General features: G+C 44.9%; 1 protein-coding gene across 1 annotated transcript in view; it reads left to right on the top strand.

The window, feature by feature from the left end:
* The window catches only part of KIAA1328 (KIAA1328 ortholog), a 210,136-nt gene extending 189,701 nt beyond the window's left edge, over nucleotides 1–20,435 (top strand). The window contains exon 11 of the mRNA XM_073589787.1: nucleotides 16,546–20,435. Within this exon, the coding sequence (XP_073445888.1) occupies nucleotides 16,546–16,753 (208 nt within the window). The 3' untranslated portion in view covers nucleotides 16,754–20,435. The remainder of the gene's footprint in view (nucleotides 1–16,545) is intronic.
* The last annotated feature ends 764 nt before the right edge of the window (nucleotides 20,436–21,199 follow it).

The raw sequence follows: 21,199 nt of genomic DNA, 5'->3' as shown, positions 1-21,199 counted from the left end.
GAGATTTCAACTATCCAGATATTTGTTGGGAATCTCTCTCAGGCAAAACTAACAGGTCAAGGAAATTCTTATCCTCTCTTGCTGACACCTTTATCTTCCAAAAGGTAGGGGAGAAAACAAGGGGAACTGCTACCTTGGATCTAATTCTTATAAACAGGGAGGAAATGGTTGAGGAGGTAAGTGGCTGGGACCCTAGGAGGTAGCAACCATGCTATTTTAGAATTTTGGATAACTAGAGGAGGAAGACCTGTGAAAGACTCAGACGTCAAGGTTAAATTTCAGAAAGGCAGATTTTAAGGGATTCAGAAAGAGAATTGGAGGGATCCAATGGCTGGATATCCTTAAAGACAAAAATGTCCAGGAAGGATGGGAAATCTTGAAAAATGAAATTCTCAAAGCACAATTGTTAACAATTCCGAAAAGAGGGAAGAATAGGAAGCATTTAAGGAAGCCAGGATGGATGAACACAGAACTTAAGCACATGCTAAAAAGGAAGAAAAAAAAATGGAAAGAGGGAGGCATATCTAAAGAAGAATGTAATGCTGTCTGCAGAACCTGCAGGGCACAAATCAGATTACTAAAGCTGACAATGAATTGAGGCTTGCAAGAGATGTCAAAAGCAATAATAAAGGATTTTGGGGATATGTCAAAAGTAAAAGCAAAGTCAAAGATGCTATAGGATTTTTACAGGATGAAAATGGTGAAATGGTAAGACAGGATGTTGAGAAGGCTGAACTTTTAAATTCCTATTTTGCATCTGTTTTCTCTCAGAAAGGAAATGTAACATCAACTGTTCTTCACTGTCCTATTAAGGGAATAGAAGAATCCAGGATATCTATAAACTGAAAGATAGTGAGGAAACACTTAGCTAACATAAATGAATTCAAGTCTCCAGGTCCAGATGAATTACACCCCAGAGTACTGAAGGAGATAGCAGAAGAAATTTTTGAACCCCTCTCCATAATCTTTGAAAATTCTTGGAGAACAGGAGAAGTCCCAGAAGACTGTAGAAAAGCAAATGTTGTTCCTATCTTCAAAAAGGGGAAGAAGGTGGACCCAGGCAACTATAGGCCGGTGAGTCTGACTTCTATACCAGGAAAGATCTTTGAGCAAATTATTAAACAACATGTATGTCAGTACCTGGATAAGAAGGAAGTGATTAAACAGAGTCAGCATGGGTTTGTAACTAGTAAGTCATGTCAGACTAACTTAATTTCCTTCTATGACGGAATCACTGATTGGGTGGATCAAGGAAATGCTGTAGATATAGTATATCTTGACTTCAGCAAAGCATTTGACAAAGTATCTCATACAATCCTTATTGAAAAAATGACTAAGTATGGAATGGACAAGGCAACTGTTAGGTGGATTCATAACTGGCTTAGTGATCGGACCCAAAGAGTGGTCGTAAATGGCTGCACATCCAGTTGGAAGAATGTCTCAAGTGGGGTACCACAGGGCTCTGTCCTGGGCCCTGTATTGTTCAACATCTTTATCAACGATTTAGATGAAGGAATTGAGGGTAAACTGATTAAATTTGCTGATGACACAAAGCTAGGAGGGATAGCTAAAATATATATATATATATATATATATATATATATATATATATATATATATATATATATATATATATATATAATATTTATTAATTATACATGAACTGGAGAAGTGGGCAGCAACTAACAGAATGGTTTTTAACAGGGAAAAATGCAAAGTACTACATCGGGGCAATAAAAATGAAAGAAGCATATACAGAATGGGAGGAATAGGGCTAAGCAACAGCACATGTGAAAAAGACTTGGGTATACTAATAGATCACAGACTGAATATGAGTCAACAGTGTGATGCAGCAACAAAAAAGGCAAATGCTATTCTAGGATGTATCAACAGAAGCATACAGTCTAGATCACGTGAAGTCATTAGTTCCCTCTACTCCTCTTTGGTCAGACCTCATCTGGAATATTGTGTCCAGTTTTGGGCACCACATTTTAAAAAAGACATCAACAAACTGGAGCAAGTTCAGAAAAGAGCGACCAGAATGGTGACCGGTCTGCAAACCCTGTCTTATGAGGAAAGGTTGCAGGATTTGGGAATGTTTAGTTTGCAAAAGAGAAGACTGAGAGGAGACTTAATAGCTGTCTACAAATATCTAAAGGGCTGTCACATTGTAGAAGGATCAACTTTATTCTCATTTGCTCAAGGAAAGACTAGAAACAATGGGATGAAACTGAATGGGAGGAGACACAGATTAGATATTAGAAAAAACTTTTTGACAGTTAGAGTGATCAATGAGTGGAACAGGCTGCCACGAGAAGTGGTGAGTTCTCCTTCAATGGAAGTCTTCAAACAGAGGCTGGACAGACATCTGACTGGGATGATTTAGCGAATCCTGCTTTGAGCAGGGGGTTGGACCAGATGGCCCAGGAGGTCCCTTCCAACTCTGCGATTCTATGATTCTATTCTGATTCTATGAACAGGTGGTCGACCTGTTGACCGTTTTGTCCGACTTTTGCCTGTTGCGCCCGTAGGCTCGGTATGACTCCTAGATCCGTATAGAATAGGTAGAAGCAAAGCATTTACCCGGTTGCTCCGCTCTTTATGTAGATTGATGCTTCAAAGTGATTAATAAATCAGCATCTTGGTTTTGCAGGAAGGAGTTTCCTCATTTCTTCCGAATACCAAATTTCGTTTCACACTTGGCAACCTTCACGTAGAGATAATTTATAGTTTCGAGGAATAGAAGAGGGAAAGAAAAAAAAAAACCCTCTACAAACCATGAACTTTTCTTTAGTCCAACTTTTCCTTAAAGGTGGCTGAGCGGGGGGAGTGGGGGAGACTGTGACATTTGCAGTCCTGACGCGTTGAAGGGGGAATGTCAGATTAAACTTGTTTCTTTATTTTATTATCTCTTCAGTGAAAAGTGCAAGTAGCCAGAATTGACCGGTGCGGCTCCATATGCAGGTGATAAAAGCCGGCATCGCTAAATTAATCTCCCACTTACTCCAGGAGCAGGTCGTTAATTGTCCTCTCTGCTTGCTGTCGATATAATGTGAAAATTTTCATTCCCCATTCAAGACAGGGGGGGAAGGTTGTAGCCGAAAATGTTAGCATTTGCATTTTTATTTGTTGATTTATATAAAGGACAGCCTCTCCCGGCAATCCATCACTGCGGTGACACCCCGAATATGAATAATGTATTGTGGATTTGGTGGTTACAATCTGTAATAAGCGCCGGGGACTCGGGCAGAATCTTAACTAACCCGGCAAATGTAATATTTATCGACTCATAAACTTTATTGCTTTCGAGGTTCAATAATACTGACCATAGGACATTAATATCACTTATCCCAGTTTTATTTAGGGCAGTTCTGCAAAATAACCAGTCTATTTAACGCTTACTAGAAAATAATTTGAATTTACAGCATCCGGCGAGCGACTCCGAAAAGCGTTTAATTGTCGAAAGAGCAGGCAGAATCGCCTTCCTGCCGCCCGGGCACCGAACGGGTTTCCTAACATTTCTTCATTAGACTTGAATGAGTGTTAATGTACTGAGAATGTGTCTGAGAGGTTTTATGTGGATTCTCCTCCCTCCCCAGTTTTGTTAGCATTGTGAATCATAATAAAGCATTTTTGTTTGCAATGCTTCATAATAGATTTCTGTAGATTATATACGATGTCTGGGAAGTCAAGCTGGCGGAATTCAACTTTGTGTCAGGCTAGTATAGCGGAGGTCCCCCTTACAACGCCAAAAAATTATCATCGAGACATGGACTTGCAGCACCATGGTCCACTGGCCATGTTGGTAGTTTGTGGCCAAAGGACCAGAGCCCCTGTGGACCTTACTCTTCCTGCTGGCATATTCTTTTTCTGATTAGTAGGTCTAGTGCGACATCACAATGATGTAGTGCTGGTCCTACTAATCGGAAGAGGCGCCAGAAGATGCCGTCAGGGTGGAGAAGGTTCCCAGAGCACTGGTCCTGCAGACTATGGACTTGACCACTAAACCTTAGTCCTGCAGTCTTTTTACTCTACTCTAAGGTTCTTTGTGGGATCTGGCACAGACGTCGGCAGCATATCCTTAAGGGTGTGTGCATTACTTGGACAACCCCTTCTCAATTACAATATTCCTCAATGTAAAGTATCAGCCTGGGGCCGGGGCTCATGTGACATCAGCTGTCACTCACATGACCTAATAATCAGCGGCCGCTAGTGGAGTGCTTCACGCTCACTTTCTTTGGATGTAACTTGCTCCCGGGTGAAGTCTGCGAGCTGCACTAGCTCTTGCTTTTTCCAGAATTGTCCATTTTATTCGAAGCATGTGATAGTGAAGCAGCTTACTAGTGGCCACTGCTCATGGGACATATAACGTCATGCAAGCCCCTGCTCCGAAATCGACACCATAGGTGAGCACAGGCCGTTATTTTGCATGAGAGAATATAGTAATTGAGACTGGGTTGTCCGAGTAGTGGAAAACCACTTTTAAGTCCTATATGTTGCTCGGTTCAGCCTCCGTGAATCCAACTTTTTTGCAGCACATCCCACAGATTCATCACAATGTGTCAATGTGGATACTAGTCATCACCTCAGGCTTTGTTCCTCACTATTGCTGAACAGATCTTGCAGTGTAGCAGAGGCACTATCCAGCTGGAAAAGACACATTTATTAGGGACTAGGTGGGTATTGTGTCACACTGACAGGACACAAAGCTTCCAGGAGAACATTGCTCTATCGCACCGCCTCTGCCGGTCATCTTCCCATAAAGCATCCTCTCATCCTTCTCTTCCATAGGTAAATGACACATGCACCATACCATCATTGCTCTCCATCAGACCAAACCACCTTCTTCCATGGTCCAGTTCTGGTTGTCAAGTGCCCCTTGTAGGTGCATTTGATGAATTACAGGGGTCAGCATGAGCCCCCCTGAGTACCCTACGACTACCCAATGCTACTTGCAGAAAGCTGTGATCCTCTGTGTGTTCTGATAAATTAATGTCCTAGCCAGATGGAAGTTTCTTCAGTTCGTGATGCATCACCTCTTCTGTAGGATCAGAAAGAGCAGATAACCTTTCCTCCCCCATTGTATCATGTTCATCCATGACCCTGACACCAGTTGTCCTTCCTTGGACACTTTTGGTAGCTACTAATCACTGCAGACTGAGAACATCCCACAAGACCAGAACCAGTCAGCTGACCATCACAACTTGGCCCTTGTTTCTCACATCCTTACGATTGCTAGTTTTTACTACTGCCAATACATCCATTTCAAGATTGTTCACTCTCTTCCTAATAAATCCCATCTCCGGTGGGTGCCATTGTCACACAGAAGCCAGTATTACTCACTTCACTTAAAAGAAAGATCTTCATTGGTGGTCTCTCTGGGTGGTGAAGCACGCAGAGATCCAGTTTGCACAGAAGTTAGTTATCATGTAGCTTGTACATCACTGCGCCAACTTGTCAAGTGATAAGTTTAGCTGTGTTACATCTATAAATATTAGTCTCTGCATGTACAGCACTCTCAGAGATCTGATCATCTGCACCTTGTGTGTCCACGTTAGTCATTGATGTAGCGTATATCCGGGAGAGTGTGGTCTGTATGTTACTGTGTGATAAGAGTCACGGTAGAGAGAGAGGTCACAGCCCCTGATGATGTGGGAGGGAGATACCACAACCTTGATCGGAGAATGCGTTAATGTATTAAAGAAATAAAATTTTAAATTTAGAATCTGGTCACAGTTGATATATCATCAAAGGTTTCAAATCCATCAGTGTGAGTGTTAAAGAAAATGTGCTGCATGAATGAGTCTGACCGGGGGCAAGACTAGTCTTTCTCAGCCCCCGGCCAGCTTTTTAAAGTGCCATTGCAGGTGATTGACAGTTGTCTCCCATAGCAAAAGACCTGTCTATCACCTAGAGTGACGCTTGGTGAGTTCCACCATGACAGGTGGTGAACTAGTCTCCTCCCCGTCCAGATCTTCTAAGTATATTTTCTCTAAAAATGCTGGAGAAAGATGGATATATCTGGCTGCATTTGTGCATCCAGGCCTAGATTCATGCTGCCTGCCGTTTGGGTTTGATACAAGTAGTTGTGCTGTTCAGAGAAGACTTCTAAGATGGAGATGAGTTGGCAGTGACTGAATATGTGATTCCAGATGTTGGCTCAACGTAAGAGCTGGGAGGTGAGTACATGAAAATGTGTGAGGTCTGTAGAGGCCTAAGGAAAGCCTCCTCTGCAGGACAAGACCTGTATTCACACCACAGGATCTTGCCTTTCTCCTCACGATCTATGTTGAATTTTTTCAGAGCACTTCAGGATTATTATAGGACTTTAGAGAATGAAACCACGTTTTGGACTGGCACGTCAGAGAACTGTTGAATCCGACAGGGTCCATTCTGCTTAAAGAGCCCCTAAAACAAGAGGGTCCTAAAAGTCCAGCAGAATACGATCAAATTTGGAGTTGACTTTGGTAACAATCCCTTAACACAAAGCTATACATGTTAGGTTATTTGTGAATCATCCCACATTTGACGTGATTTGGAGGATGTCCTAATCATTCTTCTGATAGACTGCAGTGTATCCCAACTATATAGACATCCTGTGTGGTATATCTTACTGTACACCTTTGTGTGGAATAGTGTAGTCTAATATGTTCCTTGCTCCGGAGACAATGGTTCTCTGCCGGCTGATACTGTGAGGTGAACTACATGTACTGTAATAACTACAATGAAACAGAAAATGACCTCTGTAGATTGAGCATGGACCACTAGATGGTTTCCTCTGGCCCAATGCTGGTGAAAACCCATACAAATCTAGTTCTGGTTCATATTCACGGAAACCCATCAGCGTCCATCTAATGCCTTAAGTTTCCGTCTTCACCATAACCGGAGATGAAAAGTGAAGGATACTGGCCGGTGCGGCCCTCTTGAAGCCAAGAAACAGGCTAGTGTTACTATGTTCCTGCCTACTATTAGTGGTCAAAGGTGTGCAGTAAACCATGTGTTTTGGGGATGTGTTGGTATTCTTTTACCTGATGAAGGGAATAGTCCATCCCCAAATACTGCTTACTGCACACCTAATGAAGTCAAGAAACGGAGCTTTTTTTCTTTTATTTCCTGTGATATGGAGAATTCGATGACCGAACCGCCGGTGGTTATTCGAGAGGAGGAGGTATGGCAGTGACTTCAAGTTCACTCCTAGTGTGAGGGCATCAGAAGGTCTTGTGCTCTAAACTCAACCCCACATGGAGGCACATATCCCAGACTAACATTCTTATACCGTCTCTTTATCGCGCTCTATGACCAGTTTGTAGTGTAGATACTTTAGGTTCCTGTCTTCCCGGTGCCTTTGCATTTTGTTCTCGGCCTCCAGTTCTGGCTTTTGTAAGGTCTTTGCTGGAATTTTGGTAAAGTAGTGACAAATATTTCAGTAAGACTCAGAAGTTTCCGTCCTGTAGAGGGGACCTGTTTATTGAGGGCCCCTTGTTATGGGCAGTTCTGACTATTGTGAGGGCTGATTACAGGACGCCGCTCGGTAACGAATGCAATGTCTTCATTAATGGAAAATGAAAATGTCTTTCATGTGTGATTAGGAACTCTTAGCCTGGAAATGTTGCTTTCCACGTTACATGTGTAAGTGCCTTTCCTGTCATACAACATCTGTGTACCAAGGCAGCGAGTGCATCCAATTTATTGTTCTGCCGCCGCTTTAATCTTTATCGGCTGCTCGCATTCTTCGCCGTTGCGCTCCCGCTCTTTGTTCGCCGGCTTTGAAGATATTTTTACAGCCTCCTTGTAATTTACGATTCAAGTCACAATTAGTAAGAGGTGGCAGCAAGATGGAGCAAAGAGCTTTAAATTAGCTGCTTATAGCACAGATCATAATCGCTTTGGTAAAATAATTAACTCTTGTCTGTCTCCTCACACACCGCTGACACGTTCATGATGCTGTTCATGATGCCGCAGACGCTGGAAATGCCAGATATTTAAAAAAAAAAACACAAGCATTTAGCAGAGCTGCATATGGGCAAAAGTGTTGGGACAGCGACAAGTTACATTCACAAGAGCTTTCCCGGCCTCTTTCTACATTCATACACATTAATATGGAGTTGGCCCCTCTGCCAATAGAACGGCTCCTGCTCTTCTGGAAAGACTGCCTACAAGATTGTGGAGGAGTCTGTGGGGATTTTTGACCCTCCATCCAGAAGGTCAGACACTGATGTTGGGGAGAGGCTGGGCTCACAGCCTCCCCTCCAGTTCATCAGGTGTAGGATGGGGCTGAGGTCGGGTCTCTGTGCGGCCGGTCATGTTCTTGCACCAAACTCCCGCCACCATGTCTGTATGGACCTTGTGCACTGCGTGCAGTCATGGGGAACAGTAAAGGGTCTTCTCAAAACTGTTGTCCAAAATATCTTGTAAGCATGAGCATTAAAGGGGTTGTCCGCTCTAAAATAAGTCGGCAGTCACTCTGTGTGACGGCAGACTTGTGAATCCCCCCGCCCCAGCGCGCGCACTGTGAGCTGCGAGGGTTCATCGTCTCTGAGCCGGGAATGGCTGTGATGTATGCTATATGCATTCTCCCGGGCGGATGCCGTCCAGTGGGCGAGGTCTTGCTCCATACAAGTGTATGAAGTAAGGGTGTACGTGGGGCTGTCCAGTGGGCGAGGCATCATTCATTACACGTGTATGGAGTAAGGGTGTGGGTGGGGCTGTCCAGTGGGCGAGGCCTCACTCATTACACGTGTATGGAGTAAGGGTGTGGATGGGGCTGTCCAGTGGGTGAGGCCTCACTCATTACACGTGTATGGAGTAAGGGTGTGGGTGGGGCTGTCCAGTGGGCGAGGCCTCACTCATTACACGTGTATGGAGTAAGGGTGTGGATGGGGCTGTCCAGTGGGTGAGGCCTCACTCATTACACGTGTATGGAGTAAGGGTGTGGATGGGGCTGTCCAGTGGGCGAGGACTCACTCATTACACGTGTATGGAGTAAGAGTGTAGGTGGGGCTGTCCAGTGGGCATGGCCTAACTCATTACACGTGTATGGAGTAAGGGTGTAGGTGGGACTGTCCAGTGGGTGGGGCTGTCCAGTGGGTGAGGCCTCACTCATTACACGTGTATGGAGTAAGGGTGTGGATGGGGCTGTCCAGTGGGCGAGGCCTCACTCATTACACTTGTATGGACTAAGGGTGTAGGTGGGACTGTCCAGTGAGCAAGGCCTCACTCATTACACGTGTATGGAGTGAGGGTGTAGGTGGAATTGACCATTGGTTGGGCTGTGCAGTGGGCATGGCCTAACTCTACACATGTATGGAGTGAGGGTGTAGGTGGGACTGTTCAGTGGGTTGAGCTGTGCAGTGGGCGTGGCCTAATTCATTACACATGTGTATGGAGGGAGAGTGTAGGTGGGACTGTCCAGTGGATGGGGCTATGCAGTGGGCGTGGCCTCACTCAATACACGTATATGGAGTAAGGGTGTGGATGGGGCTGTCCAGTGGGTGAGGCCTCACTCAATACACGTGTATGGAGTAAGGGTGTAGGTGGGACTGTCCAGTGGGCGAAGCCTCACTCATTACACGTGTATGGAGTAAGGGCGTGGGTGGGGCTGTCCAGTGGGCATGGCCCAACTCATTACACGTGTATGGAGTAAGGGTGTAGGTGGTTCTGTCCAGTGGGCGAGGCCTCACTCTACACGTGTATGGAGTAAGGGTGTGGGTGGGGCTGTCCAGTGGGCGAGGTCTCACTCATTACATGTGGATGGGGCGCCTCACTCATTACACGTGTATGGAGTAAGGGTGTGGGTGGGGCTGTCCAGTGGGTATGGCCCAACTCATTACACGTGTATGGAGTGAGGGTGTAGGTGGGATTGACCATTGGTTGGGCTGTGCAGTGGGCGTGGCCTAACTATACATGTATGGAGTGTGTAGGTGGGACTGTGCAGTGGGAGTGGCCTAACTTATTACACGTGTATGGAATGAGGGTGTAGGTGGGACTGTCCAGTGGGTTGGGCTGTGCAGTGGGCATGCCTAACTCATTACACACGTGTATGGAGGCAGAGTGTAGGTGGGACTGTCCAGTGGATGGGGCTATGCAGTGGGCGTGGCCTCACTCAATACACGTATATGGAGTAAGGGTGTAGGTGGGGCTGTGCAGTGGGCGTGGCCTAACTTATTACATGTGTATGGAGTGCGGGTGTAGGTGGGGCTGTCTAGTGGGTGCAGTCTCGCTCAATACATGTGGGAGTATACAGTGTATGGAGCGAGGCCACACCCACTAGACAGCTTCTGCCCTGGAGAATGCATATCGCAAACATCACCGCCATTTCCGGCTAAGAAACTGGTGAATCCTCACACTGCGTGCCCAGCGGGTATTCAAAGGTCTGCAGTCACACTGAGTCACTGCAGACTTAATTTAGAGCGGACAAACCCTCGTGACGAGGGGCCGAGGGACTAAATGAGAAACCAGATTAAGGCATACATCTGAATACTTTTGTCCATATTGTGGATCTTTGTTTGCTGATAGTACAGTGAGTTTTTCTGCAATAACCAGCATTAACATGTCCATGTCTACTTACCGCTAATGCAGCGCTGCATCGTTACCGATAGTACAGGGCCTGCTGGCAGGGCACATGAGCCAGGAGAGTTGAATACTGGGAGATTGCCGATTTTGTTCTGCTTCACCATTCAGAGTCCATGGCACCGAAGATGTGACTGTAGCTGAGCGCCAAGTTCTTCAATGCCGCAGACCAGAATTAAGAGGCCGAACAATTGCAACCATCACTCTGCTGCACAGCCTTTGCTCTGCTGTACAGCCTGCTCGTTTCCTGTTGGCTCAAAAACATAAGTATCCAAGGCACCAGATGTCTTCCTAAAAAAAAGTTTTCTTTATTGATTACAGCATTCAAAACTTACAATGTTTCCTATTGACTGCAGCGTTCTTTCTTTACTGATTGTGTAATATCTATAGCAGTGGTTGTGAAAGTGTGGCTCTCCACCTATTACAAAACTAAACTCCCAGCATTTCCTGTTGCCACAGGTAGCCTTGGAGTAAGATGTGCATAATTCATTAAAGAGGACCTGTCAGGATGGTAGACCCCTAGGAGTGATTGTAAAGTCCCTTTCCTGCTTATTACATTCGTACCTTGCTTGTATTATTTCCTTGAGACATTTTAGAGAAATCCATACAGCCATCCTTAATTATTAATCACAAGTGCAGTGGGGCGTGCGCTCTGAGCTCTGCACTGCTCTGACTAGGAGCCCTGCGGCGCTCGGGCCTATGAGCCCTGCGGCGCTCGGGCCTATGAGCCCTGCGGCGCTCGCCCTTGTCCCTCACCCTCCGGTCCTTGAGTGTTCATTCTTGTCTTAGTGACCGGTCTCCCCTGTCCAGGCGCAGTCAGTGCCTGTGTTTATTGCATTAGCCACGGTAGATCTTGCTCAGCGAGTGCTAAATGACAATAATGGAACCGGTCCGTCGATCTCGCAGCACATCCGCCGCCCCTTCTGATGAGACAAACCTTTGCAATGCCTGTGCAGGGGGAGACGGATCGCTAAGAGAAAAGTGATCTCTCGAAGAACTGAGGCCGGCAGCGGTTGTTACAGTTTTGTCCAGTCATTTAGAGACTGTCCTTTTTTATTTTTATTTTTTTTATGTAACCTCGAAAATAATGTCCCCACAAATGTAATATATAGCAGCGGGAAAGGCCCCTATGGTAGTTTCTTTAAAGGGTTAAATCGCCTGTTAACCAGGCTGCTATCTCCTTATGGGATGTCGTGCGTCCCTTTTTTTTTTTTTTTCTGGCTGTGATCTTATCCGTACATGTGACCCATGTCAGCGACGGACCAGCCTCAGAGCCGACCGTAAATTGCAGAGCTGCGCGGCGTAACCCCTGACACTGCGGCGCTCGGTACCTGCCAGGCAGCCGGCATTGTTTACCCCGGCTCCAGTCTTGGCCTCTAATTGGCCGCTCACTCATAAAGCGTAGCCATCTGTCACATTGCTTAACCCGCATGTGAGGTTAGATAGCTGTGTGTGCTTTGTGGAAATGCCATGGAGCAGAGCTGGGTGCATAATAAAGGACACGTTATCAGCCATTTACAAAAAAAAATAAGGAATGACTCCCCAGACAGGTGCACGAGCGGCCAACTCTCAGTCACTCCGCGCAGACAGCGCTCGGGGCTCTCAAATTAAGGAGAGTCTGTGAACGACTTCTCCGATGTTTATGGCATCTTATTAGCAGGAGTTGACAGTCCGGGAAGGGGGACGGCTGCGTCATGTCCTTCTGGTACCATAACCCTGGCTACAGGGTGCTATACCCCTCCCGACACGCTTATCTAACGATTTTAACTGAGTAGTACCTGTGGAATTTTTAATGTAGTTTTTTATTGGTTTTTTTTTTAAATGATTTCCAAAAATGTAGAAAAATGTCCTGTTCTTGTCTATAAACGGTGCCCTGTATTGAAGTTCATCACTATTCACATACATATTCTGAATGACCCCTTTAAATTTCAAATGAGCGCTCCTCAGAGGTTTCTAGGGGGGCGTACAGATAACTCCCCACAGCTGCCGGACATCACCGTGATGGGGTGTTAGGTTTATGACCTCCAAAGAAGCGCACAGTGCTTCTGTCTCGGGGCCTGGCTACATCACTTCTGTGAACTTAAAGGGGTTGTACCAGATTGTAAAGCATGGCACCACAACAGGTTGTGTGTTACGGCCGCTCAGTCCCATTCACTTACATAGCGCCGTACTACAATCCGAAACGCAATCTCTTAACAGATGTGATGCTGTTTCTAGAAGGAAGCGGTAATTTTGTACAGCACCTTTACGTATTGAATCCCAGGCATATGTAACATCGTCTTGCAGCGATGTTGTTCTACCTGACAGTAAAGGTCATGTGCTGCACATGTAAACAGTACCGCCACCACAAGTGATTGGCTGCAGCTGTCACATGAATGATGTAAAGCACGTGATTGGCAGCAGCGGTCATGTGTATGATGTATGACATGTGATTGAACCATAAGTCACCAGACCTGCAGCAAGCATTGGCCTTCACATCTCCTCCAGTCCCTTTACCCTGCTGTCACCACTCGCCTAACTAAAATAGTTATCCTCTCTCTCTCTTCTGGTATCTTTCCCTCCTCATTTAAGCATGCCATCATACATCCACTACTTAAAAAACCATCCCTCGACCAAAACTGGGCCGCTAACTATAGACCTGTCTCTAATCTTCCCTTCATCTCTAAACTCCTGGAGCGCCTGGTCCACTCCCGTCTTATCCGCTATCTCTCAGATAACTCTCTTCTCGACCCTCTCCTATCCGGTTTCTGCTCTTTACATTCTACTGAAACTGCCCTCACTAAAGTCTCTAATGATCTACTAACAGCTAAATCTAACGGTCATTACTCCATGCTAATTCTCTTGGATCTCTCTGCAGCATTCGACACTGTGGATCATCAGCTCCTCCTCACTATGCTCTGTTCCATTGGCCTCAAGGACACCGTTCTCTCCTGGTTCTCCTCCTATCTCTCTGACTGCTCCTTTACTGTATCTTTTGCCGGTTCCTCCTCCTCTCATCTTCCCCTTACTGTTGGGGTTCCTCAAGGATCAGTCCTAGGCCCCCTCCTCTTGTCCTTGTACACTGCCCCTATTGGTCAAACAATCAGTAGATTTGGTTTCCAGTGCCATCTCTATGCTGATGACACCCAATTATACGCTTCTTCTCCTGACATCACACCAGCCTTTCTAGAAAACACCGGCGATTGTCTAAACGCTGTGTCTAATATCATGTCCTCACTATACCTGAAACTGAACCTGTCAAAGACTGAACTCCTTGTGTTTCCTCCCTCTACTAATGTACCTATACCCGACATTGCCATTTCCGTGTGTGGTTCCACTATTACTCCCCAGCAACATGCCCGCTGTCTTGGGGTCATACTTGACTCCGAGCTTTCCTTTGCCCCCCACATTCGATCACTGGCTCGCTCTTGTCATCTGCACCTCAAAAATATTTCTAGAATTCAACCTTTTCGTACTTTTGACTCCGCAAAAACTCTTACTGTTTCTCTTATTCATTCTCGTCTCGACTATTGTAACTCTCTTCTAATCGGTCTCCCTCTTACCAAACTCGCCCCTCTCCAATCTGTCTTGAATGCTGCAGCCAGGATTATATTCCTCGCCAATCGTTACACCGACGCCTCTACCTTGTGCCAGTCCTTACACTGGCTACCCATCCACTCCAGAATCTACTACAAACTTATTACCCTCACCCACAAAGCTCTCCATGGCTCAGCACCACCCTACATCTCCTCCCTTGTTTCAGTATACCACCCTACCCGCACCCTCTGTTCTGCTGATGACCTGAGGTTAGCATCCTCAATCAGAACCTCCCACTCCTGTCTCCAAGACTTGCTGCTGCACGTGCTGCACCAATTCTTTGGAATGCACTTCCCAGGTCAATACGATTAGTCCCCAATCCCCACAATTTTAAGCATGCCCTGAAAACGCATTTATTCAGACTGGCCTATCGCCTCAACACATGAACCTAATCTTTCCCTCTGTGGCACAGTCAAAAGTTTTACCATAACCAGGTTCCGCGCATCATGTTCCCACATGCTTTATGCATCTATTAGCCCTCTGTGTCTGTACTGTTACACACTTAACATTATGGCTGGTTCATACAATCAGGGCAACTGTTACCACCCACCTTTCGTGTCTCCCTTTTTTTCCTCATAGATTGTAAGCTTGCGAGCAGGGCCCTCATTCCTCTTGGTATTCGTTATAATCTACTGTATGTGATTATTGTTATGCTGTAATGTCTATTGTCTGTACAAATCCCCTCTGAAATGTAAAGTGCTATAGAAATAAAAATTATTATTATTTGTGGTGATGTTTGCCATGTAACCTGACAGCAGAGTGGTGTAGGGGCAGATACCCTGATTCCAGCGTCACTTACAGGGCTGCTTAGGTGCAGTTTCGATACAACCCACGTTTTCTCTGCTGTAGATGTAACAGTGCTCTGAATGCTGAGCTGGGTGTAACCCCACCCACACCACTGATTTGCAGCTTTCGGTGTGTACTGTGCTTCTTGCGGGGTTGCACAAAGCAGTGGACTAGGAGGCACGAGACACCTAGTCCTTGAGTGTTAATCTCCTGCTGATAAAATATTTATTGTGTTGAACCTACAGCAAGTTGCCATGCAAGTGACACATCCCTGGAATCGTGCGCTCTGCCCCTACATCATGCTGGTCTCGGATTGTATAGCAAAACCTGCAGACACATTCTCCCTTCATTGTTTGGTACATAACCTGAGTGCAGCTCTGGATGTGACTGGAGTCTGGTAAATCAGTGCCTACATCCTTTTTCAGCTATATTCCAGGATCCTGCCTTTTTATCCGAGCATTGTGTTTTGTTTTTAATTTTCCTCTCGGCTTGGAGCTGACAAGGCCTCCTCGTCCTCCCGAATCCCTGTATGAAGTGAGGCCATCATATTATTCAGTGACAATGGGAGCGCTCTGCAATTCTGCTTCAGCCACTTTGCACAATGTGAAGAGATTGCAGTGAATGCCGCCCCTTAATGTGCTTGTGCTGCCCTCCTTATCATTGTAAAATGACGGTATTGATCTGTGGGATCTAATATACGGGCTGAAGGGCCTGTCCCTATTTCTTAGCACGGCGCCATTCACTGCTCTTTCATTAAATAACACCCCCCTCCCTTCACAGCTCATTCATTCTGCGCATTGAGCTGCCAGGTTATTGCCTCTGCCAGTGCCAAGACTTGGGGGCCATAAGAAGTTATTGCTACCCCACATCACATAGTGGTGGTCGCTTCTCGGGTCACCTGCTTTTATTATTTTTCCTATCCTGTAAAGTTCGCGAGCCGCAAAATGAAGTGTCATCAGGCCAGAAAGAAAAGTAGCGGATATTTCTAGAAGAGTCTAGGTTGAATTCTAGGAATCTTTTCATCATCATTTACATATTAGATTATTTGAAATGTTCATTTTGCCCTTGTAATTATCTTGTATAGAGTTTGCATACGTTTTAGGGCAGGGATCATCAATCTGCAGACCACAGCTCCCAGCTTTCCCGGACAGCTGGAGTAACATTTTGCCCCATCCCCTGATGGAGCCGCAGTAACAGCGAAACATGGTGGGGAAGGACTCTAATGTGCTCTTCCGTTTTAACCAAGCGCTATTGGTTAGACAGCTAATATTTGTAGGGCGGCAATCCTGAATGTGCTGCATTTGGATTTTTACTTCTTACAGTGTTCCTAAAATTACATAATTTAATGTATAAAGTTGGGTCACTGCTGGAAGGTTGGCACAAGGCAGGAGAGGTCCTCCTCGGGGTGCATTGTACGTGCTGGTAAATTTGGCTTTTCCATTAATCTGGCACTTGTGGGACCACCTGTACTGTGTGCACTGTTTATACCAGCACACGACCACTTCAGCTTTGCTACATCAGAAGTGTCCATTCTCATGGTCTTATCTGATGTGGTGGGATGTCCTGCATTCATGTGTTTTTTTTTTTGTTTTTTTTTTCCTCCATTACCTCCAGGTACGAGACGTCTCTCATCGACATGTTGGAAGCAATCAGCCCAATTTCTGCAGAGAGACGACATCCTAAGCATCGGGAGCCACATGACTTGGGAATCCTCAGCCCGACCCCTAATGGCGGCTCCAAGCCACCAGCCAGACGGCGTGAGCCCCCTAGTGTGGATCCAGAAGAAAGAGCGATGCTGGAAGAGATCTTCTTCATCTGCTGATGGGCAGCAGGGCATAGACCACTAATCAGACTGATGGCTGCAGTCACATTGCACCCCGCTATGCTTTATAGACTTTTCTGGAGGCCACGGGCATCCTGCAGACCAACATGGAAATTACAAATGTATTTTTGATCGATTTCAGGAGGGTTGGTATGAGGAGCCACAATCCTAGCGGTGCCTTAAAACTCCCAAAAGCCTCTCATAATGATGAACTGGTATGGAGCCTTGTGCAACTTTTTTTTTTCTTTTTGTTCTTTTTAAATAATTTATTGAGTAGAATTTTGCGTGTGAACACGTTGATATTTACGGCAGTAATTTGCTGCTAAGCTGCATTTTAATGTGAGCCACAGATGAGCTTTCTACAAGCTGGATCATCAAGCCCATTAATCCAAGATCAATATCCTGAGCGATTTGCACAGACCCAGCAGAGGTACATGGAATTAAAGTATGCATACACATGAAAAGCTCATGTAGAAACTGTCATTAATGGGTTCACTTTTTTTTTTTAGATATTTTATTTTTACAGGTTTTACCATTCATCTGGCTTTTACCTTTACATCTTGTGTTGTACTGAAGAGCTGCAATCACTATTCTGCTGGTTAAGTCACTATGCACATACGTTACATTACTGATCCTGAGTTACATCCTGTATTATACCCCAGAGCTGCACTCACTATTCTGCTGGTGCAGTCACTGTGTACATACATTACATTACTGCTCCTGTGCTTATCTGGAGGTATATCTCGTATTATACTCCAGAGCTGCACTCACTATTCTGTTTAATATTGGAATCTGCCTACTTGCCATCAGCATAGCTGAACTTTTACAAGCAGTTTATTTTATGTGCAGATGTTGAAAACACCTGAGCAGCCATTGTTCATGTACCTTGTATCCGTGCTGCCACACCATACGGTTTGTGATCTTTGCCCCCATGTTTTGTTCAATAATTGATACTTCTGTGCATTGGATCACTGTGCAGGATCTGTACAACACTTTCCAGAATGTAGATAGTAAAGCAGCTTGGAGATCTCGGCTCTGAAGCCTGAAGGATTATAAATGCAGCTCTCCAGTGAAATGCAGGCTGTAATCAGAAAGTGATGTAACTTATTTAGCTTCACTCTGCCAAAAATGTTTCAATGGGGAGAGAGGATAAGCAGCTGCCAGACCCTACTGGCGGTTGCTTATCTCATGGGAACAAGGTGTCCGGCCAAACCAATTCTGTGTTCTGACCTTTTTGTTTCTGGGCATTGAGACTTAAAGGGGCCAATGACACTCGCTCTTCCCTTCAGCCTCATGTATAACAGTGATTTTGCCTTTTTTCAGGAACCAGTGATTTTATTTTTTTTTTCCATTCCACCCCCGAAAGCTGTAATTTTCACAATTCTTGCTCTCCCCCTCCTGTCTAATTACACAGCGGCTGCATTTATTTCCACAATGTGAAGCTTTCGTCCACCAAACAATAACAGATTCTACAAATCCGTACCCAAACTGTAATTAAATCCGGCAAATGTAAGGGGGGGTTCATACATGTCGCACACAATTACCGAGCTTCCATGTGAATTACCATCCAACAGCGCGGACGGGACAGAAAACCATTAAAGCAGTCTCTCATCTCCGGATAATCATCGTCCTCTTATGGCCTCATTCAGACAGACGTCGTGTACAGTACAGTCTGCGTCGTGGATGTAACATCCCTTCCCCATCCCTCCGGGGATGGCCTGAAGTGAACTGTTTTGCTACTTACATTCTCTTTTAAACAAATGGTTAATGATTAGAAAAACATGGCTGCTTCCCCCTGTCCGTGGGTTGTGTCTGAGCTGCCATAAAGCGCACAAGGTGTGGTGCTGTTTTCACTACTAGGCCGCCATGTTTTCTATTCTTGCTGAAAGTGCACCATGTAAGTCAAATATCCGCACAGATATTTTGGTGTCCTGGGTGTTAGCAGCTCCACAATGTGACTAATGCTATGTTTGGAGGTGACTGTCCAACTAGGTTATTTCAATAGCTAAGCCAGCCCCCTTCAGCAAATGCTTAAACAGAGGAGGGGAGTGGCTCGCCTATTGAAATGAGCCAGTCCGCCATCCCACTTCTCTAAAACAAGTGCATAGACAGAGGAGGGGAGTGGTTCGCCTATTGAAATGAGCCAGTCCGCCATCCCTCTTCTGTAATACAAGTGCATAGACAGAGGAGGGGAGTGGCTCGCCTATTGAAATGAGCCAGTCCGCCATCCCTCTTCTCTAAAACGAGTGCATAGACCGAGTAGAGGAGTGGCTCGCCTATTGAAGTGAGCCAGTCCGCCATCCCACTTCACTAATACAAGTGCATAGACAGAGTAGAGGAGTGGCACGCCTATTGAAATGAGCCAGTCTGCCATCCCCCTTCACTAATACAAGTGCATAGACAGAGGAGGGGAGTGGCACGCCTATTGAAATGAGCCAGTACTCCATCCCACTTCACTAATACAAGTGTATAGACAGAGTAGGGGAGTGGCACGCCTATTGAAATGAGCTAAGCAGCCATCCCCCTTCTCTAATACAAGTGCATAGACAGAGTAGGGAGTGGCTGAGCTGTTGAAATGAGCCAGTCCGCCATCCCACTTCTGTAATACAAGAGCATAGACAGAGTAGAGGAGTGGCTGAGCTATTGACATGAACCAACCACCTTAACACGCACAGCACTGATGACCTAACGACACTGGAAATGCTCCTCTGTGTCAAACCCCAGCTAGATGTGGAGCTACCTCTGACCAACGCTGATATTGGAAGATTGGAACTTTTAGGAAAAGTGCATTTATTTATTATTTTTTTTTTTTTAAATTGGGAACGCACATAGCCATTTTTACATTTCATCATTCTATAAGCCACTTTCACATGTTGTCGCGGTATAAGTACGGCCAGACCTGAACTAAACCGTTTCATATGAGCTTATGAGGCTGTGATGATGGGGTCAGGAGACCTTCGGCCGGTATGGGCAAACGCGGTCTGTAAAAGTCTGATGTGTGATGAGGGACTTAAGCACACAACATTATTCCCACACAACCCCCTTCCACGAAAATTTGATATCTGTTTAATCCAAGAAACTTTTTTTTTTTTTTTTTGTCTCCGACAATGAGCAGAATTTTATTTTTAGGTCTAGATCTTTGCAGAATAATTCCATATTGCCTATCTTTGAGGGCTGAGCCTCGCTCTTCCTAAAGCTCTCTGTCCCCTGCTCATTTTTGCCTAGCTATTGAGTTCAGAGAACATTCTCAATTTCTGTAGTCACCACTAGGGGGAGCTCATTGTGTACAATCATCAATGAGATCCTTATTAAATCTGTCCTTTAGATGCTCCCCCTAGTGGTGGCTGCCGGTATTGTCTGGGAATTTGAAGCTTTTTTTTTTTTTTTTTTTTTAAGTTAAATTGCACCACTAATATAACCACTGAATATTTCTTTGTGCAACCTCCAAAGCTTCCAGTGCTCTCTGTCCTATTAACAATTTAACAAACAGGGGTTTTTTTATTGATTTTTACTCTTTTTTTTTTTTTTTTTTTTTTTTTGCATATTTCTTACATTGTCTGATATCAGTGGTTTTAATTATGTGTTGACTTTACTTGTATGAGATTGATTTATAAACATTAACATGTGATCTGGCATGATTGATGTTGTGACTGAGAGGCAATAAATCTGGTGTTGGACTGTATTCCTGTCTGATTCTATCCTTTATCTTAATTTTAAATGTAAATGATTATTATCCTGGTAATTTACATATTTGTGGCTGCTTTCAACCTAAAACTGTAAATGTGCAAATAGCCTCTTTAACCCCTTAACCCCCAAGGGTGGTTTGCACGTTCATGCCCGGGTCAATTTTTACAATTCTGACCACTGTCCCTTTATGAGGTAATAACTCTGGAACGCTTCCATGGATCCCGGTGATTCTGACATTGTTTTCTCGTGACATATTGTACTTCATGTTAGTGGTAAAATTTCATTCATATAACTTGCGTTTATTTGTGAAAAAAACAGAAATTTGGCGAAAATTTTGCAATTTTCCAACTTTGAATTTTTATGCCCTTAAATCACAGAGATACGGCACACAAAAAACTTAATAAGTAACATTTCCCATATGTTTACTTTACATCAGCACAATTTTGGAACCAAAATTTTTTTTTTGTTATAAGGGTTAAAAGTTGACCAGCGATTTCTCATTTTTGCAACACCATTTTATTTTCACGGACCACATCACATTAGAAGCCGCTTTGAGGGATCTATATGATAGAAAATACCCAAAAGTGACACCATTCTAAAAGCTGTGGGCGCCGCTGATCGCTGTGACGTACTATCCCGTCCCTGGGGATTAAGTCCCAGGGCACATGGACGGGATAGTACGTCACATGGCAGTAAGGGGTTAAAGTGGAAGTGAACTTGAACTCTACTGCCACCTATTGGATGTATCAATAGTAAAAG

Source organism: Dendrobates tinctorius, unplaced genomic scaffold (assembly GCF_039654945.1).
Source record: "Dendrobates tinctorius isolate UK_male_01 unplaced genomic scaffold, ASM3965494v1 ptg000113l, whole genome shotgun sequence".
Taxonomy (NCBI): Eukaryota; Metazoa; Chordata; class Amphibia; order Anura; family Dendrobatidae; genus Dendrobates; species Dendrobates tinctorius.
The sequence above is the reverse complement of the archived record's forward strand: the minus strand, read 5'-3'. Positions and strand labels throughout refer to the sequence as shown.